The sequence below is a fragment of the Abramis brama genome (assembly GCF_963993115.1).
Source record: "Abramis brama genome assembly, chromosome: 5".
In the NCBI taxonomy this organism is placed as follows: domain Eukaryota; kingdom Metazoa; phylum Chordata; class Actinopteri; order Cypriniformes; family Leuciscidae; genus Abramis; species Abramis brama.
The window spans coordinates 26,983,898-27,011,784 of record NC_139967.1 but is presented as its reverse complement, the minus strand read 5'-3'; the positions used below and the strand labels follow the sequence as shown (position 1 = coordinate 27,011,784).

Sequence of the window (27,887 nt, the reverse complement as noted above, 5' to 3'; positions counted from 1 at the left end):
AAATGCTACATCTTCTTGATATTGATAGCTGATGCTTGTTTTGACAATATCTCTGGATAGGCTACATGATATCGTCCATAGGCGCAACCCGGCACGAGGATTTATCGCGCTGTTTCGCGCATATTTCACACGTATAGTGTGAGCAGTCAAGTCGCAGCTTGACGTTCGGACCGTACAGTGTGAGCACATAAATCCTGAGCTTTGGCTTTACATCGCATGCGATCTACTCGTTCAGTGTGAGTAGGTTCCTTGCTGAAATCGCACAGACATCGCACAGTGTATGTCCGCCTTTAGTAACACAGTTTCTACAACAATTATAGCCAGACATTAATACCCGCTAGCTTTAACCGAGGACCTCGGCCAATGTTTCATATTCGCGTCGTGCCTAACAACGCCCTTCAGCCGTGACTTATTCAGATACAGCACTAGCCTGTATCTGTCCGCTGTTTAACTGTTACGTGTCTTTTGGTTATTTTAAGTTTGTGTACAAAAAGAATCACAATGCTGATTTTCATTTCCAGTAACAACTTCTGGATGAGATCGAGAAAGCGAGTGTACCTGCATTTACAGTAGGCTAGATATAGCATTTTCCTTCAGGTCAGTCCTATATTCATAATAAAAAATCTGTTTGAATGTCCGGTGTGATATCTTGTACTTTTAACAGTTAATAGGGGTTGTCCGTGCCTATAGTCATGTCAGTTGCGTCTTTCTTCTCCGTGATCACAAGTTTGAGTCATTTCAAAAGTCTTCTCTACTGACTGACTCACTCATTAAGACAGTCTTTGTCTCCATCTAATGGAGAAATAATGTAACTTCTTCTGTTGCTTTATGGTCAGGGACTTTTTTTGTTTCTCCCGTGGAAGGAATTGGCTTTTAGTGATTCATTTTACTTCATGAAAGTTGCATAGATACATATGTTTCGGGATTAATATTTGTATTGCGTGGTAACCGTTTTATAAAAGCAATAAGGTACTCTAGGCTAGTGCTGTATCTGAATAAGTCACGGCTGAAGGGCGTTGTTAGGCACGACGCGAATATGAAACATTGGCCGAGGTCCTCGGTTAAAGCCAGTGGTTATTAATGTCTGGCTATAATTGTTGTAGAAATTGTGTTACTAAGACTTCTGTACACCCAAATAGTTGAATTTCCAAAACAGCCTAATACATGAATGAACCTCATCGTCGATTATGGTCTAGTCTGAGTCTAACATCATAATTAGGTTATGAATTCTAGCTTTACAGAAGGCGTGTCTCAGCGCCGTTACTAGAATAACCCACACCCACTCATTAACATAGAATTTGCATGCAGGTTGTCTTTGAAAATGAAAACGAAAATGAAAACTGAAATAAGAGGAATTAAAATGAAAACGAAAATTTACATTTGTATTTGAATTGTTACTATTATTGTGTGAGCGTTACTAAAGAGCATTGTAAAAACTGTATTTGTAGTTTCTTATTCACGTTTGGCTTTTCATTTTAATATTGGCAGTCTTGCCTCGAGACTGTAGTGAAAATGAAATGTGAAATCACCAATTGCATTTTATTTTTCAATTTGACAGGGATAATGCTGTGAAAATGAAATCATTTAATTTCAGTCTCAATTTTGTCACATTTTTTGCATACAGTTTTCTGTAATGAAATCGTTAATCTGGTTTTAATTTTCATTTTAATCATTTTATTTATTTATTTAAATTTGGCAGAAAATGCCTTCCATACAGGGCAGTGTTGTCACCTTGTGGGCAAACTAATTATTGCAAAAAATGTATTGTGTGTACAAGCTGAGCCTATAGAGTATGTGTGGTTATGAAAATTTACAGTTACAGTAAATGGAGGTTACACCTCGGGTGTGCATTATTTTCCTAGTAATTCAACAGCCCGGAGTCAATTATACCGCTTATGCTATCTCACCTCATAACATTGTTCCGATGATGCATCTCAAGACATTTGTCAGGTTTTTGTCTTTAAACGCCCTTGTGTGTATGGGACTAATTTCTTACGCATCTTATCCCAAGCCTCCGGTGCTAATTCCAAAACGTAATTTTAGAGCTAGTAGAGACTTAAGCCACTGTTAGCAGTCTAATGCAGTTATTAGAGAGAGAGGGAGAGAGACAGAGAGAGAGAGAGAGAGAGAGATTAAGCGTGTGTGAATCAACTCAGACTGTGCGTTTCTCAACAGTGTTCAGCACCAGCATTTCCTAATATCGAAACTACGTTTATCTGCAGTGCACCTCGCTAGTGATAAACGTCATGTAGCTTTTTTACTGATTTTACTGATAAAGTCGTCAGAGCAGTGCTGACAACACGCGAGTGTGTGTCCGTACTGTATGTGTGTGTGTTTGAGTGGGAGAGAGAGCACGAGGAAGAGATATGCATTTTTCCATAATAACTAATAAATAAAACGTAATTTTGTGGCAAATAACGTTGAAATAATTTGTTGTTTTTATCCTATTGTTTACTATATTTATTTGCTCTGGCAGTGTCGTTGTGGGTTTTAGTTCTGTGGGCTGTAAAGACCTTTGAAATAACGGAAATCATTTGGCGAAGTGATATGGAACTGTAATGCGGTCAAGACCTGCCTGGAACTAATTTAGCCATGCGTTTCCCTGAAAATAAATTAGAATGTTCGTCAACCAATCAGATTCAAGCATTCAACATCCCCGTAGTATAGACCTTATGCGCCAGAGAAACAAGGGCGCAGCCATCTTTAGAATATTGTCTTTGAACTTCCGTTTTTGCGGTCGCTCTGTATATTTCTATGGCATTGCTGTCCAGGAGTAATTAGCTTTTGAAGTGGATTTACTTAATGTAAAGTTAATGAAAGTTATTATGAGGATTGTAATGTTTAAAGCAGATGTCTTAAATGTCAGTAGAACGGTAAGATTTTAAAACGAGCCGTTAATTCATAAATACTCAAGATCGCTGTGAAAATACAGACCGGAAGATAAAAGAACAAGAGTGTAGCGCTGTAAATGGGCGGGGCTACATAAGGTCTATAAGTGAGGATAAAGAGTGATCCTCTTTTGCCCGCCTCTTTTCAATCCTTGTTTCTCTTATCTTTTTATTCTCACAGTTCTTCAGCCAGCACCAAACCAGGCAGCTCAAGATGTCCGCATGACGTTTTCCCGCCACAGGCCGCCCAATATTCCATCTCCTCCGCCCCTCATTCCCACTTCCAAACCCACAGATAAGCCCTCCTTCATCCAGGGGGGCTCCATTTCACAGGTAAGAGTTTTTGGTGGTTTCATTTAACAAATATATGATAATGATTCCTTATTTGTTTATTCAGCTCCTATATTCAGCTTGGTTGTTATTTAAGACTTGTGGTGCTTCTGCTGAGTTTAAATGCTTCCTACATATAATGGGATCAGGCCAGAGGATCAGGAGTTTTCCTGGTATTCCACTCTGACTTGTCTTCTTCCACCCATGCCCTTCAGGGAACGCCAGGAACATACCTTCCGTCTCAAACACATGCTGTGTACGTACCGGAGGTAGTCAAGACCACAGCAGGATCGATCTCACTCGGCTTGCCAAGACAGCAAGACCCTGCCAAACCTGGTGAGAGGCAAACGAGGGGTTCGGAGAGTATAAATACAAGCTCAGCTTAACTAGTCTTTCAAGTCATGCTTTTTGTGGTCGAGTTTCGCTATGATAACCTCATGCGGTCTATATGTACTCTAAACACCTGGTTGTGGTTGTGTTTGTTTGTGTGTGTGTTTAGTGTCATATATTAAGCAAGAGGAGTGTTCTCCACGTGGACAGAGTGCTCAGGCAGAGGGTCTCTTATCCAGAGCTCAGTATGAGGGAGTAGTCAGAGGTGGGTTGATAAAATCTACAATAAAATGACTAAAATCAAAGAGTTAATCCCCTGTCATGAATGTGAAATAGAAGCAGCTCCAGAACATTTGACTACAAACTCAAACACTAACTGAACGGTGTTTTTCTTTCTCTCCTCTGCTCCCAGGAGGACCCATTCAGATTCAGGACATGAGAGGGCCACCTGGAAAAGGCCCAGAGGGCTTGACGTATAGAGGTGGCTCCATTACGCAGGTACCTTTATTATAGGCCTTTGTGTAGTATTTGTTTAATTTTCATTTATAGTTGTGAAGTATTTCTCACGCTCGCTCTTTCTAGGGCACTCCTGCCCTGACTCAGTCCAGTGTAGCAGCGGATCTCTTGAAAGGCACTATTGCTAAACTGGCCACAGAGGACCTGAGCGGCCCAGAGAAGAGCCGAGCTGAAGCCCATTCTAAAGCTCACGTCATCTACGAAGGCAAAAGCGGACACATCCTCTCTTTTGACGGTCAGAGCCAAATCTGCTTCCCAGTAGGACTGGGTTATATTTAATGTTATTCATGTTATATTTGTGATATATGATTTTAAAATTCTTTTTGGTTTCTATTATATCGAATATTGTCAAAAAGTTATAGTTATAAAGTGATCATTTTTATGTTATATTGCCCAGCCCTAGTCACACCACAGCACAAGTGGAGTCAGATGGTGAAGTGCTTCATTTCAAGGGCTAAATGACATGTTTGCTAACTGTGCGACAAGAGTTTCTATTTTTATGGTGCACCACAGCCAGAGCTTACCAGGAGTCTTTTTTACAGGGCCTATTGATATTTTTAGTTCATTTTATTACAATAATATATCCATCTCGCTTTATGTTCCCACAGCTATTAAGAACCCTAGAGAGGGCACTAGAAGCCCACGGATGGGGCACGATCTCAAGCGCACATATGACATCATGGAGGGGTCCCCTGGACACCCAGCACGTGAGACGGCACCTTATGAAGGTTAGTCATGTTTTCATGTGCTTTTTCTGAGAATGAAGCACAAGAGTTGAAGAAGTGAGAATGTTTGCCAATGGGGGTTTTTAAAGACATTTTTCTCTGCCAGGTTTGATCAGCAGAGCATTGCCGAGAGAAAGTCCACACGAGTCTAAGGATCGATCCATACTCGTAGGATCCATCATGCAAGGTAATGCTGACCCACCACACTTCCTTCAATCCTGAAAATATGTAATTATTTTATAAAAAATATTTATATTTAAAGACTAGTTGTTTTAATATAAAGGATTTCAAATAATTTCAAATAATAATGCTGTTCCAACTATTTATATTTATATATATATTTATATTTATAAATTATCTCTCCCTGTGTTTCAGGAACTCCAAGAACATCTGCTGAAGTCTATGATGAGGCCTCCAAGTACGGTAAACAGATCAAGAGGGAAAGTCCACCCATACGCTCTTTTGAGGGAGGCATCACGAAAGGTAAACCATACGAGGGGGTGAACACCATCAAGGCGACGGGCCGCTCAATTCATGAGATTCCTCGTAAGGAGACCCAAGATAGTCGCAAAACTCCTGTTCTGGAAGGACCCATTGCTCAGGTACAAGATTTTAGGTTTTTATTGTTTCCCACACTGAAATGTACAGTACTGGTCAAAAGTTTGGAAACATTATTTTTAATGTTTTTGAAATAAGTCTCTTATGCTCATCAAGCCTGCATTTATTTGATTAAAAATACAGAAAAAAACTGTATTGTGAAATATTATTGCAATTTAAAACAATGGATTTCAATTTTAATATACTTTAAAATATAATTTATTTCTGTGATGCAAAGCTGAATTTTCATCATCATTACTCCAGTCCTCAGTGTCACATGATCCTTCAGAAATTATTCTTATATGCTGATTTGATAATTGGTTTTTATTAGTGTTGGAAACAGTTGTGCTACTTAGCCTAATATTTTTTTATCAAAAATAAAATAAGAAAATTGACTGACCCTTTTTGAACGGTAGTGTACAGTATATTGTTACAAAATATTTCTATTTTAAATAAAGGCTGTTCTTTTTTTTACTTTTTATTCATCAAAGAGTCCTGAAAAAAGTATCACAGGTTATAAAAAAAATTTTAAGCTGCACAGCTGTTTCCAACATTGATAATAAATCAGCATATTAGAATAATTTCTGAAGGATCATGTGACTCTGAAGTATTGACTGTTGAAGATTCGGCTTTGCATCACAGAAATAAATTATATTTTAATGTATATTAAAATTGAAATCCATTATTTAAAATTGTAATCATATTTCACAATATTACTGTTTTTTTTTCTGTATTTTTGATCAAATAAATTCAGCCTTGGTGAGCATAGGAGACTTCATATCACATATTCATACATTCATATCACATTCAGATCAGTCAAAAGGAAGATGGCTTTGAATGTCTTAAGAGAACAGTTTCTCTTCATCTCCCTCTAATTTTCTCACCATGCATTGTTTTGTTTTCCACATCTATGCAGGGTATTCCTCTGAAGTATGAGAGCAGTACTGTGAACCCGTCGGCCATCAAGCACAATGTTAAATCTCTGATCACAAGCCCAGTGAAGATCTCACACTCTGCCATCGAGGCGGCCGAGCGCGAGAGGGCCAAGTACGAAGATGTAAAGGCATCCGAGCGCGTCCGACACACAAACTCTACGTCTGTCCTGCGCTCCACACACACAGAGGTGGGAAAAGCTCAGCTCAGTCCAGGCATGTATGATGACAGCAATGCACGCAGAACCCCTACATACACCAGCACCTCCATTTCCAGAGGATCACCCCTACTGCGAGGGCAAGAGGGTATGAATGCCTCATCTCTCATTTTGGCTGCTTTTTATTTCCCCAAAACGTTTTATTGCTCCTATAGATTACGTTTAGCAGTCAGTTTCACAGGTCATCTTGCTGATTTTTTTTTTTCTTGAATAGGAAGTATAACAACAGGTAAACCAGCTTCTCACGAGAGGAAGAGCGCTCTGACCCCAACCCAGAGAGACAGTATTCCTGCCAAGTCACCTGTTTCCGGGGCTGACCCTCATGGCTCTCACAGCCCCTTTGACCCTCACCACAGACCTGTGGTACCTGGAGAGGTGTACCGGACTCACCTGGCGCCACACCTGGACCCCGGCCTCGCCTTTCACCACAGAGTCCTGGACCCAGGTAATTTAAGGCATTATGGGATCTTTCCAGGGGCCAGAGTCATGAAAACAAATTAGATTAGAGTCCAGCATAGGTCACCAGAGAAAAGTCTGTCGTCTTCATCTGATGATCCAGTTATGATAGTTTGAGTTAAAAATTACGAGGTTAAAAAAAATGTAAACATGCAAGGGTGAATTGTTCACATTAAGATCCTATACATTTAATTTAGAATGTCAAACATTTTAATGTCAATGAAGATTTAATTTTAAAAAGTATTTTACAAAATACGAAACATTGTACAACCATAGTTGTTTTGTAAATCTGATCCCTTGACTAAGATGTAACCTCATTCTAAACTGCATTACTTAATCAGACTCAGAACGCATGAGACGTGGCTACGCTTTTCCTAGGTCTGGAAAATTAGTGAATTATGAATTAGTTCTGTTCTGAAAAACCACAAACAGGCCTGCACAAAAAACAGTTCATGCGTCACCCACAAAATTAATTAATTGTTCTAAGTAATGACTCTCTCTTAAAAGCACTACTCCCATCTCATTGGTAAACATCATGTTTTGGTTTTTCAACCTGCTCTCATGCATTAGGTAATAGCATTTCCTGCTCGACTCTGCTGTGGCAAATCCACACTATTGACGTCAAGACAAGAACAGCTGTCTTTTCACCTCTAGTCCTTGTTTTCCTCTGTATATCTCAGCAGCGTACATGTTCCAACGGCAACCATCGCCTACAGGTTACCCCAACACTTACCAGCTGTACACCATGGAGAACACTCGGCAAACCATTATGAACGATTACATCACCTCGCAGCAGATGCGGGTCATACCACTCCCTGATGTTGCAAGGGGACTGTCACCACGTGAACCGTCCATTGGCATCCCATACCCACCAGCTAGAGGTAAGGGGCATGATTGTCTATGTGTGTGTGTGTGTGTGTGTGTGTGTGTGTGTGTGTGTTTGTGATAGTGAATGAGGGGATCAAAGGAAGAATGTAGTCTGTAGATATTGTGTTTGTGTGAACTAGTGGCAACCTTTTCCAGACCATCAGAAGCAAATGACCCTTAAACAAATTCTATTTGCACGCTGTCAATTCATTGAGTTCAATTCGATTGTTAAATCCAGGGCTGGGGCTTTTTTTCTAGTTACATATATTCACTCTGCATCCTATTGTAACATCTCCAGGAACAAGGTTACTTGTTAAACTTTGACCTGGTTTTGATGTGACATTATTTTGCATAAAATGATAAGAAGTTTCTTAATAATAGAGCAGATTCTGAAGGAGTTTGACCCTCAGACCCTTAGCAGGTACTGCGGTCTAAATTTACAAAATACATTGCTTCATGTTGCTAGTTCTAGTTGCTAGTTAATTTGCTTAGAGTGAAAAGCTTGTGGAAACCAGCTTTCAGCCCTGACCTATCCTGTTATTGTAATTTGAACTCCTTTGATACATTATTGATGAGCTCATTCAAATTTTTTAAATTCTTCTAGTGTTTCAGTCATAAGATGCTTCTAGAAGATCAGTAGAGGGTGTTGGCTCTTTAAGTAAAGTTGAAGCTGATTGGTTGTGGATGCTCACCCTCTGGCCCTTTGCTTCTGTCTGTAAAAGGAATAATTGATCTAGCCCAGATGCCACCTACCATCCTGTTACCTCACCCTGGGGGGGCAGGTTCCCCCTCCCTGGACCGCATCAACTACATCCCTGGACCTCAGACCCCTTTCCCTCCTAGGGCATTCAACCCTGCTTCCATATCTCCAGGTGAGGATCCCACCCCTCCTCTCCTATCCAACAGCTGAACTTCCCCATCTAGTCCTGGTGGTGGTGGTACTTTAGAAACTCGCCCCTTCGCTGCTGCTCTTTTATTAAAGATGCTTTCTTTCACCTAAAACTAACTTCAGCCGTTTTCTACACCACTATGGTGTCAGTGCGCTACTACTAAATCTACAGTGTCACAGCAAAAATAAGTACATTTCACCTGATTTGTGAGTTGGTCTGAATTGATTGTGATGACTGTCTAAAAATACACAAAACAGCACGAGTCCTAAAAATCTGTACCTGACTGAATCACTTCTTGCCTGAACCTGACGTGCATAAATACATTTATTTTTTTAAAGGAAAAACCCAGGCCCAGACAGACCTGAATAAATTAGTCCAGAGTCCAACTGACCCAATTCCAATTTTTTTTTTTACCCGTCTGAACCTGGATGTTAGAAGTAGTGACGTCTGTACAACCCGTAATTATCAAATTACCCAAGATTGGAAACTAATATCACACCCGCTTGGATTGGACCTTGGATTTCAGATCAGTTTAATGACCTTAGCAGGCTTCCTGCTGAATTATGTGAGTGCTGACACACATTTTGTACCATTTTGAGGGGTAAGGTTGAGCTTATTAACATTTACAAAGAACAAAGAGAATTGCTGGTATCATTGTCTGCATGATATGTTCTAGAACAAATTGTATCTTAAGATGTACGTAGAAATATGTAGGATGTTAGTCGGAATTAAAAAGGCAACGTCACACTCCCAATTGCTGCAAGTACTTCCCTACATCTACCTCCCCTGAGATCCTGCCTGCACCTGCCCACCTGTGCATGCAGTGTAGGCAAATGTGGCCTCAGTTGTGTCATATTTAAAGCTTGTCTTGGGAATGCAGGTGGTCTGGAGGTAAGTAGACCTTAACAGTCTAAACATGTATTCACACTGAGAACGTAATCACAAAAAGTAATTGCTAGATATATTTGCTCTCTGTGTGAATATGCTTTTTGAACCATTTCATGGCTCCTTGAATCTCAGTCTGTGTCAGTGTTGTACTGCAACAGCTGATCTTTAACATTCCATGTGCTTTGTCCATGTCTTTACATACAGAGTGCATACGGCACATACAAATACCTGTTTTTCCTTTAATAATGAATCAAGCTTGATTTTTATTTTTTTATTCTTCTTTGGCATCTTTACTCAGGATTTTCTCTGTCATCAAATCTTTCCACCTTGTGAATGCTGTATAAATGTTTACAGTCGTTTTTTGTCTTGTCAGAGTTTTTTTTTTCCTCGGCCCTACAGGTGCTGATTCTCCTGTTGTCTTCCTTGGTAAAGCATTTAGTTTAGTTTTTTCATTTTCACTCTTCGCATCATCAAACAACACTATGCTACTCGCGTATCTACAGAGGCAGCAGCCTATGAGCGTGAGGATTCTCTCTGACGTTTAGTCAGGGTCAGGGTCACGTCATTTCACCATAGCAAAATACTTATAGAGAGTAACCTGCACTATATATAATTTTTAATAAATTATAGAAAACTATTGAGTTCAGTCTTCATCTCATGTAACACAAGTTCTTAATATCAAATGAAGATCCACTGCTATGCTCCTTTGATTGCTTGATTGTAACCAACAAAGCTCCCGAACACTAGAAGCACCTGACAGAGTCCTGCAACGGGTCGGGTACCCGCATAAAAGTGGCTAAAACGGGTGGATTGTGACATTCCTAAAATTCATGGGCGGGGATGCGGGCAGATAATGAACTCCTTGCGGGCGGGTAGCGGATGAAAAATATGTGCAATATTTGTATGTCTAAATTGCCATTACACATACGCAAATATGTGTTTTAGTCAGGCCATCCTTAAAAATATTATTGTTTGCCGTAACCCGACCGACCCTGTCAATTTAGGACCGACCCAATTCATTTTTTTTCACCCTCTTTTAGTCCAACCGACTTGCCGGTTGTAAACTTGCGTTAAAGGGTTAGTTCACCCAAAAATGAAAATTCTGTCAGTAATTACTCACCCCCATGTTGTTCCAACCGCGTAAGACCTTCGTTCATCTTCGGAACATAAATTAAGATATTTTTGATGAAATCTGAGTGCTGGATCACTGCTCCATAGGCTGCTAGGTGACCGAAACTTGCTGGCCCAGAAAAGTTATTAAAGAGATCGTTAATATAGTGTAATACACTAACACGGTAGCATAATGAGGGTCCCTACATGCAAACCGAAGCATTGAGAACTCTTGAGAGCAGGAGCCATCTTGGAAAACAGTCTCGACTAATCGAGTCACGAACGGCGTGCTAAGTGAGCTTGTTGATAGGAATTACGTTTGTGAAATCTAACGTAGCGCGGCGTTCGTGGCTCGATTAGTCGAGACAGTTTTCCAAGATGGCTCCTGCATGTAAACGCGTAATGTACTGTCTTTATAAAGTATCTTCTTATTAAACTGTCTGTACACTTACAAAGTTCTCAATGCTTCGGTTTGCATGTAGGGACCCTCATTATGCTACCGTGTTAGTGTGAGGCTATTTTGAGCCTTGTTAGTGGTATTAACTAGCGATTTACTTTTACTTACTCTGTGCCCCATATACTAGTGTTATGAGCTAATCTGTTTTTAAAGATAAAACTCTTTACATTCGATTTTCATGAAAACGCATCGCAGGGAACGATCGACTCGGTAACCATGTGTTAATTAACCCCAGGTTCATTTTTCACTGGATTTGTCCTTTAAGTATATCAAGCGACGAGAATACTTTTTGTGCGCAAAAACAAACAAAAATAACGACTTTATTCCACTATTCATTTCCTTCTCTCTGGGCCTCGTAGTGTTTTTGCGCTGCGCGTCTGTGTTGCACGTCAACACGCATCACACACATGACCAGCGTCGGCCAATTGTGAGCCTACGTGGTGACGTGTAACACAGACGCGCAGCGCAAAAAACACTACGTGAACCAACTAGAGGCCCAGAGAGAAGGAAATGAATAGTGGAATAAAGTCGTTATTTTTGTTTGTTTTTGCGCACAAAAAGTATTTTCGTTGCTTGATATACTTAAGATTGAGCCACTGTAGTCACTTGGACTATATTAACGATCTCTTTAATAACTTTTCTGGGCCAGCAAGTTTTGGTCACTTAGCAGCCTATGGAGAAGTGATCCAGCACTCAGATTTCATCAAAAATATCTTAATTTGTGTTCCGAAGATGAACGAAGGTCTTACGCGGTTGGAACAACATGAGGGTGAGTAATTACTGACAGAATTTTCATTTTTGGGTGAACTAACCCTTTAAGACCGACCAACCGATGTTTTTTATTTTTTTATTCTTCAAACAACTAATACAAATGCAATAAAATGATATTAATTATATTTTAGTAAGTATTGTGTATATAAATTTCCCATATATAGGCCTACATACAAACGTAGGCTACGCTCTTTCTTTTAAATAAAAACCTGTGGCGTTATCTATGATTATAACTGTACGTTCACACCGCCGCCGGCGAGAGCGGCAAAATTCGCTCACGACGCCGGAGAAAGATTTGGGGACGCTCTGATGCTCTGACGTAGATCGAAGGCGTGATCTTTTTAAACCAGTGTTTACAGGATTGCGTTCTCTGGAATCCTCTCAGGCGCAGGTCTTCTACATTCTTCTACATTCCGAACCGCGTCATAGCTAATTACCATAAAGTTGACCTGACTTCAACTCTCCTCGCCGCTCTCACTGTCCAAGCCTCGCCGTCCTCGCCGGTGTGAACGCACAGTAAGGGCTGTAGGCTATATGCGAAATGAAACCGAAATCGCGACACTCAGGGCCACAAACCTACAATTAAAATTTCCACAGAGACCTCAAACAGGCATTTAAAACATCAAATATTAAGAATTGGCATATCAAGCAAAATAATATTCGATGATTGATCGAAAATCGTATCTCTCCCCCCACATGCTCACCGGCAATGCTCCGACATTAAATTTCTCTGTTCTGTAGGGCAGGCTAATAGGCCTATGTGTTGTAGCCTATTTTTTTACAGTCTATGGTTGTAGCCCAGTCATTAAAAAACGATTTAGTTTCATATTCATGTTTAAATAAAATAATATTTTTTTTAAATGTCATGTTGATTATATGAAAAGTGAAAAGCATGAATAAGATAAGATGATCCCGAATATCGGGAGACAAATGGAGTGGGCAGACATGATTTTGACCACTTCATTAAGTTTGTTTTTGTAGAAAGCCTTTCTTTAAAGTGAATTTCGTTTTGTATTAATTGTATCTTAATTTTAATCAATGTTTCATCAACCACTTTCCTGGATTTAATAAATAAGAGGTAGGCTAAATATAGCAGGCAATATAATCAGGACACGGAGGCGGTGACGCGTGAACTGGAGCTCGTCTCTTAAATGAACCGAAACTCAGCGTATAAGCCACTTGCCTCACAGACCTGAGAAATAGAAAGCATGAAATGTGTACTTTTAAACAAAACAATTCAAAACGAAAGAAGACTGCTCTCTGCTTATGTAATCCGTATGAAATGTGAATTTCTCTCTGGCGCGTTCACTACGAAGATCGCAAGTCAGCATCGTCAACTTCAACTTTGACACAGAAAACACTTGTTTATTAATAAACAATTGAAATGTCTCCTTGATATATTTGACATATTAATAATCATTATAGGCTATTGTTTGTGAGCGACAGGCTCAGGTTGTATTTTTTCTTGTTCTTTTTTTTTCATTAATAGGTCTATTTGCGTATAGGCTAATGTTATCAGGTTCCATAGCCTATTTAGGTGCCGATGGTAGGCTACTTGAATGGCGCAAAACAAAGCGCACTTTAGCCTGTTTCATTCATGAGGCTATTGTGATGAGAGAGGTGCGAGATAAAAAATAAAGCACTTTAATTGGAATGATTTTAGCTTGTGTGTGATTTATCGCGGGCACCGGTCGGGTAACGGGTCTGGGCGCGTGTGGATTTAATTTTGATATTATCACGGGTGACGGGTCGGATCTGGTGCTGAACTTTGCGGGTACGGGCGGGGGCGGGTCTCCAAAAATGGACCCGTGCAGGACTCTGGCCTGATGTAGCTACTTCACAGATCAAGTATGTTGTGTAAAAATTTTTTTTTACAAATATCATGTTTCCATTGATTGGTCTGAATTGCATTTGTTGTAATATGTGGCTGTTACATCAAAAGCAGTTTGTGATTGCATAAAGACACTAAAGCTGCGTCCCAAATCGCATAGGCCTACTTGTGCACTATTCTATGCCATTTTGTTGTATGAGTAGTGCGTTCACACTGAAAATTCTAAAAAGAAAAAGTGCACTTTAAGTACCCGGATGATGCACTTATTTAACCGAAAAAACAAAGGGTGGAACGTTGGACACTTCATGCACTCAACTGTCGCAGCTTTAATTACTTATGGAGGGGGAGGGACTATCAGACTCCGATGTTGAAAGACAAAATAAACTTCTGAAGTTCATGCACTACACGGTTGAGTACATAGTGTATAAGTGCATGGTGTATAGTGCGTCATTTGGGACACAGCTTAAATATTCTTTGGAAATTCTTTTAAACAAAGACAATGATGAAGCATGTTTGTTTCTGAGCAGGTTCTGTTAGTTATGTTATTGTTTCTCCGCCCACCCACAGGAATCAGCACCATTTCTGTGGAAAAGGGATAAAATACTCTTCAGTGGTTCCCAAACTGGTATACTTGAAGTGACCGAAGGAGTGCGCAAACAAAATCCTGTTTTGCCGTTCATTTAATTTTACCCCACATTAAAATAACATTAAAACTAAAATGGCGCACCTAGTATAAAAATAGGAAAATGGTAGTGCTGTAAAAGATAAAATACATGACATCCAATCAAATCACCTCATCTTTTGTGGTCAAAATTGACTGCATCCACACAAGCATGTACTTTTGCAAAAGTGGGGATTTAGCTCTTACTAGAATGAAGAACAAGTGTAGACACAGAGAGTACATAAAGTCTCAAACTCTCTTCAATACAGAAACATACCCTGTGTGAGTACTTGTTTTTAATGTTGATCATATATTATACGAGCAAGAATGCATTTTTCCCAAATATACCCACGATTGCAAATGTTACATTGAATTTATACAACAGTTCAAGAAACAAAAAGGTAATATAAAGTGACGTACATTGTAAATAGTATTGTCAATATTGTTTGCTCTATTTTGCAACAAAATAATAGTTCCAATGAAAGCCACAGCAGAACTGTTGTGCTTCTCCAACACTTCGATGTTTCGTTACGAATTATTTAATGACCCATTCATAACTATAGCCACTTGCTTCATTACTGAATGAATGACTCGATGACTCGCTCATCGAGACAGTAGCTTGCTTTAGTTTAATATTTAAAATTATCACTTCGTTTTTACCATTTCATATTTTTCTATTGAACATTTTTAAAACATTGGCATAAATAATGTTATGAGATATTGTAATTGTATTCAGGCCACCTCTGAGTAGTATTAAACTGTGTAAATACATCTAGATGTAGATTGTTGCCACTGCAGTGGAAAGATGGCTTTTGTTGATTTCATTTGATTGAAATTATTGGTTTAGTTATAATAAATAAAGCAATAAATTAATTAAATTAATAGAATCTTCAGAATTTGACAAACATGACACATACATTTTATAGGGTTAGAAAAACTTTGTCTTCATAAAGGGGAAAAAATGCACCAGAAAATCAATTTAAGGGGGCAAATATTGTACCTTAATAGGAAAAGTGTGACTGACAGCAGTGTAAGTGGAAGAGAGGGTATGCAGAATGATATTAAATGCTTCGAGGTACACCACTCTAAAAAGTTTGGGAACCACTGGAATAGATAATGCCAGAGTTATTTATATGCATTTATATATCCACACAATAATTTCGCATCACTGAAATCATGAACCTGTCTTCTATCCCTTACAGTAACACAGCTGGCCCCATCAAACTACAGCAAATGTAAAGGGCCCGTTGATTGTAACCCCTGTTTGTTTTTTATGTGTTGCCTGTTCTTCACTCCCCACAGGACATCCTGCCCATCATAGTGCCAATGCAGCCATTGTGGAGAGGGAGCGAGAGAAGGAACGTGAGAGGGAGAGGGAAAGAGAACGGGAGCGAGACAGAGAGAGAGATCAGAGAGAACGGGAACGCGCCGCAGTAGAATATATGCGTGGAGGTAAGAATAATTGACACATAGAAGGAAATAATGGCACCAATAATAATCCATTCTGCTCCATCTTAACAAACTGAGCTATTCTGCCAGTTTTCTCAGGACTTATCACTGTTTATGTTGCAGGTCCTGAACAGCCTGGCCGACCAGGCAGCCGTAGTTCCCTGCGTTCCACCTCACCCTCTGTGCGATCACAGGAGGGCGTCCTCCAGCAGCGGCCGAGCATCTTCCAGGGCACCAACACTAAGAGCGTCATTACCCCACTCATGTGAGCAATACACACTATTCATGACATCAGCCTAATAAATTAGTTCATTACTAAAATGTATTATGCACACATTCACTTTTTTGTATTATATTAACTTATTAACTTTTATTGTAGAATTGGAGATCTATCTAATTTTTCTATTTTAGAAAAGGTAGTTCTTGAACAGTTAATGTAGTTTTTTGAGGTTTAATGAGGTTTAAGACCAATTTTGATCAGCACAGAAAACTGCAGTCGTAAATGACCGTCACATAATCAGATTCGGTTAACTCTGCAGCCCAGATTTTTACATTTGGTTGGTTTTAAAGTGGTTCATTCCTTATCTAGAGAACAGATAATGTTCGGTGAAGCTTTGTACATTTTCATTATCAGCACCTATTACCTGTGGGGTACCTCAGGGTTCTGTTATTGAGCCTATTTTATTCCTTTTGCATATGCCTCCTCTGGGCTTGATTATTTATCTTATTTTTATTTATTTTTTTAAATATGGCACTTTTATGCCGACAATACACAAATTTATCTTCCTTTGAAACCAGAAGATAATTGTTTTGTTTTTTATTCACTCTTGTCGTGTTTGGCTTTATGTAGTGTCCTGTCAGGCTTCTATTTTATAATTGAAATTAATTCCAAACACGCCGGCCTGGCTGCGTTTGTCTGCTTACAAGTGTGATTATATCTCTCCAATTTTGGCCTCACTCGAGTGGCTGTTTTTAAGTGCTACTTAAAGGGGTGGTTTACTGCTTTTTTTCTTTGCATGATTGTGTTTATGGGGTGCAATATAACATGTCTTCGTTTTTTTTTTTTTTTTTAAGTCTTATTTTTCATAAATTTCACCTTTATTGTAAGCCGCTTTCTCCTCTGTCATTTGAACGACCGGTTGACTTCCTGATTCTATGAAAACACTCCCTCGGAAACAGGCAATGGGCTCAGATTGGTTAGTTGGGCCGATGTGTTGTAATTGGCTAAACTGCGTAGTGCATGTTGTCCGGAAACTTCACGCCCATTACCTTTACGGGCGAAAGTTGCATGTGCTCCGGTCAAATGTAAATATCAGACCCAGAAAGCGGCAATGAAGAGAGTCAAGCAACCTCCGCAAACACGGCTCTTACAAAATGTTTCTGAATGGTACATTTTTTATTATTATTATTCTATTCTAATCTACTATTATTATATATGTATTTCGATATGCTGTTACTTGAAAATGCTACTGCTGCTTGTTAGCTTTTGAGATACGGTTTTCTCCTGATTAAACATTTAATATAACTGAATAAATGACTTGAGTAATACCGTTTTTTAAAGTTATTGTTTTAACTTCAGCAGCTGAAGTTTGCTGTTGCGATTAGGCTACATATATATTTTTTTTAACTTTATACACGTTTGTCTTATACACACAAAATAGCATCGAACTAACTGGCTATAAACAAACAGCGTTGGCATTGGTTTACGTTCTTGATCAAATCGATCGTCATAAAATATACATTGAAAATACATTTACAAAATTAGTGCATAATTGCATAGTTACGTATAAAACCCGGGAAGTACCTCGTTGTAGTCCCATTCGAGTCGTTTTTGTAGGCATTAAACTTCCTGATTTTTAAAAGTCGATATCTCTGCTTACATTGAACTTTCAGCGCAGCAACTTTGCAGATAATGTTCATGCACCAACAGCAACATTACACACTATTTAAAATGAAAAAAGTGAAATCACAATCAACCACCCCTTTAATGGTTCATTTTGTTTTGTTTTTTGTTTTATTGTTTGCATTGTGATTGTACAGCACTTTGGTCTGCATGTGCAGTTGTAATGTGCTTTATAAATAAATGATATGATTGCAATAACTTGTAATAAGCTAATGTAGTTTTTTATTATATTATTAGTATATTAATTTGTATGAGCTTTTATATATTTTTTATTATATATTTAAATAATTTATTTTATTTGTTTTTATTATTACATTTTTTGTTCTTATTTTTTATGTAATTGTTGATTTGTAGATTATAAAATTAGTTTTTCTCTATTAACCGTGCAACTTTTGCTTGTCCAGGCAAATGCCCTCACAAGCATCTGCAGCTCAAGCCAACTCCCGATACAACAATGCAGCTGACGCCCTCGCCGCCCTGGTGGACGCTGCTGCCTCTGCCCCGCAGATGGATGTTGCGAAAGTCAAGGAGAGCAAGCATAATAACAGTAGCTCCCGGGATGATGACATGATGTCATCACGGCGGGCAGCACAGGAGTCACAGGAGGTGGAGCGTCGTTCCATGCAATCGCCATATGGGGACGTGTCACTTCCTGGTGGGAAACCTTCCCATTCTGTGTATGCAGAGGGTGGAGGAGCTGCAGGGAGCAAAGAGAAAGCCCCACCCACGAAGTCACGCATGGAGGAGGAGCTGCGCACGCATGGGAAGACCACCATAACTGCTGCAAACTTCATTGATGTCATCATCACACGCCAGATTGCCCCAGATAAGGATTCCCGTGAGAGAGGCTCACAGAGCTCTGACTCCTCCAGCAGCAGTGAGTGTCATCAGATAGACAAAGTTTAATTATAATTAATTTTGTGTAATAATGATAATACATTTTTTGAAACCAGTAGTCAGGTAACACTTCACAGTTCAATAATCTCAAATTTACTCTAACGTTCAAAAGTTTGGGATCAATAATATTTTTAAATGTATGTGATCCTTCAGAAATAATTCTAATATGATTATTTGCTTTGATTTCTTATTATTATCAATGTTGAAAACAGTTGGGATGCCTAATATTTTTCTGGAAACCGTAAAACAGGATTCTTTGATAAAGTTCAAAACAGCATTTATTGGACATAGAAATATGTTGTAACATTTATACATGCCTTTACAGTGTTTTGATCCATTTAATGTATCCTTGCTAAATAGAAGTATTAATTTATTTCAAAAACAAAATTCTTACCGACCCCAAACTTTTCAACGTTTAAAAGTAATGTACATACTACAAAGCAGAGCAAACAGGAAGCAATTGCCGCAGTCACTTCAACAGAGTCTCACCATAAGCTAGATTTGTGATAGTTGAGCACAAGGTCATAGACATCTTTATATCATGCCCAGAGGCAAAAGAATGATTCAAAAAATTAGACAACTTGTAAGACAAATACAAGGCATGAACTTAGGGATTTACTAACAGAAGGCATTAACAGGACACCTAATGGGATGACCAGTGCCATTGAGGCCATGAGACCTAATAGTCTTAGGAAACCTAGAAAGCACAACCTGTGATCCAGCTGGAATTGAGACTGATAACAGTGACAAACCTCTGACCTCAGATTTGACAGGGTAATTCCATTATAGGGAGTGTAGTTCTTACCACAGGAATTAAATTTGTTCTCTTTCTGTGACTTACTATAAAGTCTGCTAGAAGGATGCTTCAGTGCCAACTACTTTGTAATCTACTCAGTTTTTATGCCACATGGGCATGGTGGTGCCAAAACACACTTCAGCTTAAAATATTCACATAGATATTAACAGATTTTAATTATAACAACAGAGTTTATTTATAACATATGTGCCTTTTGATGCATTTCTGTTCGTTTTGATGGTGGTACCACAGTAGCAATACCCCCCAGGGGGTGTATTTGGAAGTAGGTTGAAAACAGTGTGCTAAAGGTGTAGATGGCACACCCTCTCTCACTAACAAACCAGCTTTATTTACTTAAAAGGCTATAACAGCATGTTTGCATGTCCTTCAGTGTCATCCAGTCGTTATGACGCTCCGGGGGGAATTGAGGTGATCAGCCCTGCTAACTCTCCAGCCCTGAGAGAAGAGAAGAATGAAGGACCTTTCCCATCAGAAAAGAGCTCTCAGCCACCCACAGGTGAGACTTGAAAGCCCTGATGCCTCCACAAGCCCGGAAACTGAGCGTGTTTTATCAAGATGGGGTGAATCTCATGAAATATTTTAGGAACATATACAGGTTATATCATCATACCGTCAAAAAACGAAGAAAAAAATTAAGCTTATATTAGAATTTGTTTAGTACTTTTTAGAAGGTTTTTTGCATTGTAACACTATTTTTTTGTGACAGACATTTTACGTCCACATTCACATTTTCTCAAAGAAAATCCTATTTCTATAATGCGTAAAAAATATAACTAAAGATATTAAAGGGATAGTTCACCCAAAAATGAAAATTCTGTCATCATTTACTCACCCTCAAGTTGTTCCAAACCTGTATGAGTTTCTTTGTTCTGCTGAACACAAAGGAAGATATTTGGAAGAATGTTTGTAATCAAACAGATCTCGGTCCCCACTGACTTCCATAGTAGGAAAAAATATATACTATGGTAGTCAGTGGGGACCGAGATCTGTTTGGTTACAAATATTCTTCCAAATATCTTCCTTTGTGTTCAGCAGAACAAAGAAACTCATACAGGTTTGGAACAACTTGAGGGTGAGTAAATGATGATAGAATTTTCATTTTAGGGTGAACTATCCCTTTAAGGAACATTCATTCATTGTGGTTTTATTTCTTGTATACTGCCTTCAATTTAAAATCATTCGATTTTTTTTTTTTTTTTTTTACTCTGTTTCAATAAAAAAATTATCTTACAGTAATGACATAATAATTGGAATTAATAATAAATAAATAAATAAATACAAATTATCTTTGAAAAATAATTTTCGTGAGATTTACCCTTGTGTCATTTCTGTCAGTTCTTTTACCTGATCTTGTGTTGTGTAGGAATGAGGTTTGACATTAGCCGGATCAGGCAGTCAGGAGATTCAGGACCTTCTGCACCCCACCAGCCCCCCTCCTCACAAGCAGACAGTTATGGGCCCGTCCCAAAAACACACCGCATCATGACCCTCGCTGACCACATTTCAGTAAGTTGCACTCCTACTCCTGATGCTTATGTCACATGTCATTCACTTCATTGCCCTCACTTTCTCTCTCTTTCTCTCACAGCACATTATTACACAAGACTTTGCCAAGAGCCAGGATCCTCCTCCATCATCCAGTTCGCTGCCTTCCTCTTCATCCTCCTCTTCACTCTCCTCCACATTCCAGAGCTCTGGTATGGGAGGTGTTGTAGGTCGAGTTAAACCCCCTAACCGCTATAGCCCAGAAAACCCAGCTCCAGCTACACACCACCAGAGACCACCAAACAGAGTATCTCCCGAGAACTCTTCCGATAAACCAAGAGCCAGGTACCCGTCGACACAACAACTAAATTGCTATATGAAATGACAAGATTTTACTTAAATTAGTCAGTTGTACTGAAACACACACAAGCCGCACAAGAACGCATGCACATACAATGCTGTTCAAAAGTTTGGGATTGGTACAGTTTTGTTTTTTGTTTTTTAGCGCAATTTTCCAACGGACAAAATTGCGATTGTTAACTCATGATTTCTGTTCTGTCTGTGCGCACCAATCTTGCACTTCTATCTCCTCCTCAACCAGACCACCTAGAGACTTCGGGTTTTCGGCATTATGTTAAGGAAGGTCTAATCTCGGGAACGCACAAAAAAAAAAAAAAAAAAAAAAAAAAATAAACCATAAAAAGATTTACTATCTCTTAGTGTTGTGATCCCATGACGTCAGAAAATTGCGCTAAAACACTCACTGAGTTTTTATTACTTGTTTTTAAAGAAAATAATACTTTTAATCAGTAAGTGATTAAAAATGCTGATAAAGACATTTAGAATGTTATACAATATTACCATTTCAAATAAATGCTGTTCTTTTGAACATTCTATTCATCAAAGAATCCTGAAAAATGCACCACAAAAATATTAAGCAGCACTCAGCAAGATGATCAATTTTAATATTGATCATAATAATAAATGTTTCTTGAGCAGCAAATCAGCATATTAGAATTATTTCTGAAGGATCATGTGACACTGAAAATTAAGCTTTGCCATCACAGGAATAAATTACATTTTAAATTGTAATAATATTTCACAATATTACTGTTATTTTAATCAAATGATTGCTGCCTTGGTGAGTATAAGAGACTCTTTCCAAAACAATACAAAAATCTTACCAGCACAAACTTTTAAACAATACTGTATGTGCGTATTTGTGTATGTCCACACCCAACTGACATTGAGAACGCAAAGAACTTAAAGGTGATGTAAGACATTGTTTAATGGAATGGTAAAATATTCTTGTTTCCTGACATATATTACTGAATTAGGTGTCCTTAAATGTCTGTCGCTGTGATAGCTATAGGCTCTGAAACTGCCAAAAAATTAATATGGTTAGATCCAGAAAGTGTTTTCTGCTTGTCCATTTTGCACATTTACAGGGCAGCCCATATATGTGAAGTAAGCTGAAAGTGTGGTAGCCTAGTTCAATTGGATCCTTCAAGTTAAATGCCATTTTCTACTTCACACACAGTTGTTGCTCTTTTTACCCCATCTCTAAATGTTACAAATCTGTGTAACAATGTAATACATTTGCATAATGCCATCCTATGGTCTTCATTGGCTGCCCGTGAATGGCGTTTAATTTGTCTGCCTTCAAACACTGTAGTTTTAGCTGAGGCCTGGAAGAGTTTGATTCATATTGTTGACATGTCGAGAAGACACTGTTTTCAGCACTGCAAATCTGCTTTGCATGCGCTTCAAAAGGATGTGGACTTGCGCTGGAATTGATACGGAAAAAACGACTCCATCATTTATATCACTGTGTATCTAGCACTGAGGAAACCGGAGCTGAAATTCAGATAATAGGCATTTCATTTCTGACAATCGCTATAAGTGGTAGACCAATCACAACAGACTAGGCCATCTGACCAATCAGAGCAGAGTAGGCTCTCAGAAAGGAGGGGTTTAGAGAGACTAAATCTTTGAACAAACTGTTTTCAGACTCTTTGTGAAGTGAGGTGATCCCTGCAATGTATATTGTGAGAAATGAAAGTGTTTGGCATAGTTGGGGTGCTTTAATACTTGCAAAACTCCTTACAAAATGCGTGAGATGCTTTATACACACTGAAAACGATGCAGCAGCAGTCTCTTATCTTTCTGTCTCTCTCAGGCCAGGCAGGTCTCCTGATCGAGGTCGAGGGCTTGTCGAGGGCAGCTATGAGCCCATTTCTCCTCCTCAGGGTTATTCTGGGTTAGATAAACAGGAGGCCAGTATGCTGCAGAGTCAGAGACGAGAGCATGAGCTCCCCGAACAGAGGTAGTAACGCATTGTCTCTCTGCACTACTAGGTTACACTTTTTTTTAAATTACATATAATTTTTCAGACATTTGTTTAAGGGAAAAAAACACTAAATCGAAAATTAAATAGTAAAGCAAACTGGACTGCCCATGTACCTGAATATTCAGACTGTTGTCTGTTTATTTGCTTTGTGTTATTTTTGGCCAACCCTATTCTTCACTGTGTGATCTTTGACCTTTCTTTTGTTTCAGGACTGACTCGCGCTCCCCAGGCAGTGGAAGTTACCTGCCCTCGTTTTTCACCAAACTGGAGAGCACATCTCCTATGGTTATGTCCAAAAAGCAGGAGATCTTCCGCAAAGCAGAAGTCGGTCAGTGACAGTGCAAACCCATTTTGTCAGAGACCTATTCCCACTCAAGCTCAGGATATTTACTTCACTGCACTGATAATTTGACGTCTTTTATTCAGACAATTGCCACCTAATTCTACCTCTCATTTGCCCTTTATCTGAACAGGTAATGCTCAGCCAGGCACAGAGATCTTCAATCTCCCAGCAGTAACATCATCAAGTGAGTTTCACAACTATCAGTATTATTAATTTCACCATAAAGAACTTACCTGACATGCCATTTATGTCAGTTGATGTATTTTCATGTTTCGTGCATTTCATGTTTTTCATAGTTTGACACAAATTTTAAACGCTGCTTAAATTATTCTCAAATTTTCCAATGTGTGTGTGTGTTGTCCTGTACAGACAGTGTAAACCCTAGAAACCACTCATTTAGTGATCCAGCCAGTAATCTGGGTCTGGAGGACATCATCAGGAAGGCTCTGATGGGGAACATGGAGGAGAAGCAGGAGGACCAGCAGCAGGCTCACCTGGGGACAGGAAACGCTTCAGGAAGCATGAGCAGTATTTCAGAGAGCCGACAGGAGGCCAGCCCGTCCCCTAACACAGGTTCGTACTGTAAACTGTACTGTACTGTACACATCAATGAACATACACTTTATATAAAACAGAACATTCTGCAAAAGTGCTTTGTGGGCCAGCTTATTAACATGGAAATTAATTTACAAGGCTAATACTGTAATATTCACACATATTTTCACCACACAGTTATCATGGCCTGAAGAATTTGATATTATCACAATATCTTTAGAAATAAAAAAATAATAATGCTATCAGTCCAATTCATATTCAAATTTATTTTGCGTTTTCTCAAAATACGCATGTAGACAATGGGAGACTGTACAGCTGTACAAAACCATAATTTTTTAATTAATAATTTATTCATTTTTTCAAGTGCAGGTAGTGTCTCGCTTTCGTCTCTCATTTCGTCCATCATGATCTTGTGGGGCAGTAGTAGCTACACACTGTATCGTCATATTTTCTGTTATGATGGGTGGCAACCAGTGTTAAGGTTGGAGTACAACCACCTAATTGACATGTCAACCAGATGCTTACTGGCTTTGGATTATCAAAGCTAGTAAGCATACTTTTATATCATCATATTTGATACTTTTATATCATCATATTTGTAGTATCAACATGACACCAGTATTTAATTTAAGTATCACGGTTATCATCAATACCCCTAGTCTGAATGTTTGCATATCATTCAAGACCAAACTGCTGACGTCCTTGTCCATCTTTCTACCTCCACAGCAGGAAGGCAGAAGCTTCAGAGCAAAGCTAGCAGCAGGAAATCAAAGTCTCCGAACCCAGGCCAGGCATACTCTGCCGGAGAGCGTCCCTCTTCTGTGTCCTCCGTTCATTCGGAGGGTGATTACCATAGACAGGCTCCCACCTGGGCTTGGGAGGACCGGCCGTCGTCCACAGGTCAGCTACTCGATTCTTGATTGTTAGATTAAATGGTTTTGTTAGAGCTACATTTGTTGAAATTAAAATGATTGTTTGTTTCTCTTTCCTCCTGCCCAGGTTCCATGCAGTTTCCTTATAACCCCCTGACCATGCGCATGCTCAGTAGTACCCCTCCCACCTCTATGGCCTGCTCATCTCCCTCCATGCAATCCCAGCAGCAGCCACAGGGTGGCGCCTCTGGCCCTGTGGCCCCGACGCGAGCTTGGGAGAGAGAGCCACCGCTTCTGTCAGAGCAGTACGAGACCCTCTCGGACAGCGACGACTGAGGCAGGTGACCCGCCTCCCTCTCCTACACAAGCGTCCATGTCTCACTCCTGTTCACCATCGCCCTTCTTTCGCTGTCTTTATGACTGCCACTCCAGAGTGAGATTCTGCTGGGGAGGAGGTCGTACGTTTGGTGCTAATTAGTGCCCGCTGGTGGTCAGAGAGAGCATTGCTTAGAGCCACTCATTTTCAGGATTGAACCGATGCTTTGATTTTTGGCCCGTTTGGGGATAAGAACTGGACAAAATTGTGGAAAAAATCAGAGACGTGGAAAGTCAAAAGGATTAAAAAGAACTTGTAAAGAGACTTGTTTTCTGAAAATTTGTTTCTGTAAAGATTTTGTTTGTCTTTAAAAAAAGAAAAATCAATGTATGTAAATAGAGTAACCTTTTGCAGTGTTTTTCATTTAACACATTTTTTTCTGCATTTTAACATTGCTTTTTAAATTGATCCCAGTTGGATGAATGGGTGGAACAAGACGCGTGGGAATTTTTGTGGTCTGTCGGGTTAAGAGCGTTGAGCTTCCCACATCTGAAAGTAATGGTCTAATCAAAACTACTCCCAACGAAACGCAAAAAGGACTTTGTTACGTTTGCCCCCTCAGATGTGGACCCTGTCTGTGCAGCACTGTTGAGATGTGTTCTGCCCTGTTACTTCAGGGAGGAAGTCACAATCCTTCATCAACTGTTATAGGAGGACAGGACTAAATGAAAGACGGTATCAGCCTTTTCTGTTGTAGGAGTCTTATTCACAGTAAAACTTCAGATATGAGATGAATGTTTCTTCTGTTTTTCTCTCGCTTTTCTTTTCGACTTGGTTCTAATCTTCAGCAGTGGCCTGTTGCAGATCTGTTCAGAGTGTTTGACGCTACAGTTGAATGTCTGACAGTTGGACACGACTCGTCATCTTTAATTTGCCTACCGTTCCTACCGGCTTTTCTTAGGTTGTACAAGGTCCGCCACCTTTACCCAGTAACCCTTTTTCTTTTTGAAGAAGAATGTTACTGGGAGGGGAAAGTCCTCTGTTACTAATCATAAAGGAGCACGTATGACGTGTGTATTCTGTCAAAATGTGTGTTTTTTGTTTTGTTCTTTTTTTCCTCCTAGACCACAAAACAAATACAAAGACAAAAAAAGGAAGTATCAAACTTGGTACAACTCTGCACCATCGTTGCACTTTTTTCATTAGTAATTTTAAAAAGCTTAAAATCATTCTACCTGTAATCTAAGTTATTCATGTCATGCCAGAGGTCTGGAACGCTTTCAGATATGCTCATGTTTTAGTCACTTACTCCATCTGCTTTGGGAATGTGACTTTTTTTTAAATTAACTTTAAGCATGTTAAATCGGTACCATTTATCTTAGCTGCTGCACTCGTTCAGAGATCTAAATATCTGTCTGAAAGTGAATAAACTCAGTGCAGAACTAGTTGAATGTGATTAAAGCTAATGGGGGTCCCTGATATCTGAAGGCATCTCTTGATCCTGCTTTTTTCCACTTTATGTGCTTCTGCTTTCTTCAAATAACACCACCAGTCTGATCTTTATTTTAATATAATGGTTTTGTTTTCTTCAGAAGTTTAAAAAACAATGTTGAGCTCATGTTTGGATTTTTTTCCACATTCTTTTTTTTTTTTCTATGATTTTCAGCATCAATGTTATATTCATCCTGTTTTAATGGGATGTCAAGTGTTTACAATGGCATTGACAAAAATGGTGAAACTTGAATCTTAAAGACAATTAAAATTGCTCATCACGTCAGTCTATTTCCAGTTTAGCTTTGCAAGGGTGACTTTCTTTTTTTCTGGTCCGTTCTGAATCAAGACTTGAAAAAAAGTAACTTGCCCCCTGATTTTGAAATCCAATGTTTGTATCACTCCGTCTCCTCAGTAGTGGATGAGAAATGTGCAGACCAATCAATAAAGTAGAACAGAGCTCCACCTCTCTGAAAAGGACAGCGCTGTATCCCCTGTCTCTGATGCTTTTCTTTCCAATCATCTACCAAAAAAAGATTGAAAGTCCAAGATATTGTGGAATGAAGATCCCACAGCAGAAAGAAAGTCATACTAGTTTGGAATGACATGAGGGTGAATAAATGACAATTTTCAGTTTTGGTTGAACTTTTTTTTTTAAAGTTCCCCAGCATTAGCTACTGAATGCTGCAGCATTAGTCAGAACAGTGCTGACTATTATAGCATCAGATCGTTTACTGAATATTTCTAAATATGGGTACTTGAATTGTCTACACTGGATCTCTACTTAATTTCATAATATTCTACATATTTATGACATTTTGGCCCCTAAAACTAGACAACTGGCTTCCTTAATTTGTATAAATGCATGTTTAGTGACATGGGTTTTTTCTCCTGTGTGGGCACATTGATGCTTCAGTCTTCACTGATTGTGTGGAAACATCT

General features: G+C 39.1%; 1 protein-coding gene across 1 annotated transcript in view; it reads left to right on the top strand.

The window, feature by feature from the left end:
* ncor1 (nuclear receptor corepressor 1) overlaps positions 1-27,427 on the top strand; it is a 115,321-nt gene extending 87,894 nt beyond the window's left edge. Inside the window, exons 24-47 of the mRNA XM_084113421.1 lie at positions 3,070-3,221; positions 3,434-3,554; positions 3,718-3,813; positions 3,961-4,046; positions 4,131-4,299; positions 4,673-4,792; positions 4,896-4,976; positions 5,165-5,391; positions 6,303-6,624; positions 6,751-6,981; positions 7,673-7,873; positions 8,582-8,731; positions 15,770-15,919; positions 16,040-16,181; positions 18,224-18,696; positions 19,904-20,029; positions 20,897-21,039; positions 21,122-21,363; positions 23,198-23,344; positions 23,578-23,696; positions 23,842-23,895; positions 24,081-24,284; positions 24,993-25,166; positions 25,266-27,427. Of these exons, the coding sequence (XP_083969547.1) occupies positions 3,070-3,221; positions 3,434-3,554; positions 3,718-3,813; positions 3,961-4,046; positions 4,131-4,299; positions 4,673-4,792; positions 4,896-4,976; positions 5,165-5,391; positions 6,303-6,624; positions 6,751-6,981; positions 7,673-7,873; positions 8,582-8,731; positions 15,770-15,919; positions 16,040-16,181; positions 18,224-18,696; positions 19,904-20,029; positions 20,897-21,039; positions 21,122-21,363; positions 23,198-23,344; positions 23,578-23,696; positions 23,842-23,895; positions 24,081-24,284; positions 24,993-25,166; positions 25,266-25,474 (4,139 nt within the window). The 3' untranslated portion in view covers positions 25,475-27,427. The remainder of the gene's footprint in view (positions 1-3,069; positions 3,222-3,433; positions 3,555-3,717; positions 3,814-3,960; positions 4,047-4,130; positions 4,300-4,672; positions 4,793-4,895; positions 4,977-5,164; positions 5,392-6,302; positions 6,625-6,750; positions 6,982-7,672; positions 7,874-8,581; positions 8,732-15,769; positions 15,920-16,039; positions 16,182-18,223; positions 18,697-19,903; positions 20,030-20,896; positions 21,040-21,121; positions 21,364-23,197; positions 23,345-23,577; positions 23,697-23,841; positions 23,896-24,080; positions 24,285-24,992; positions 25,167-25,265) is intronic.
* Positions 27,428-27,887: the final 460 nt, after the last annotated feature.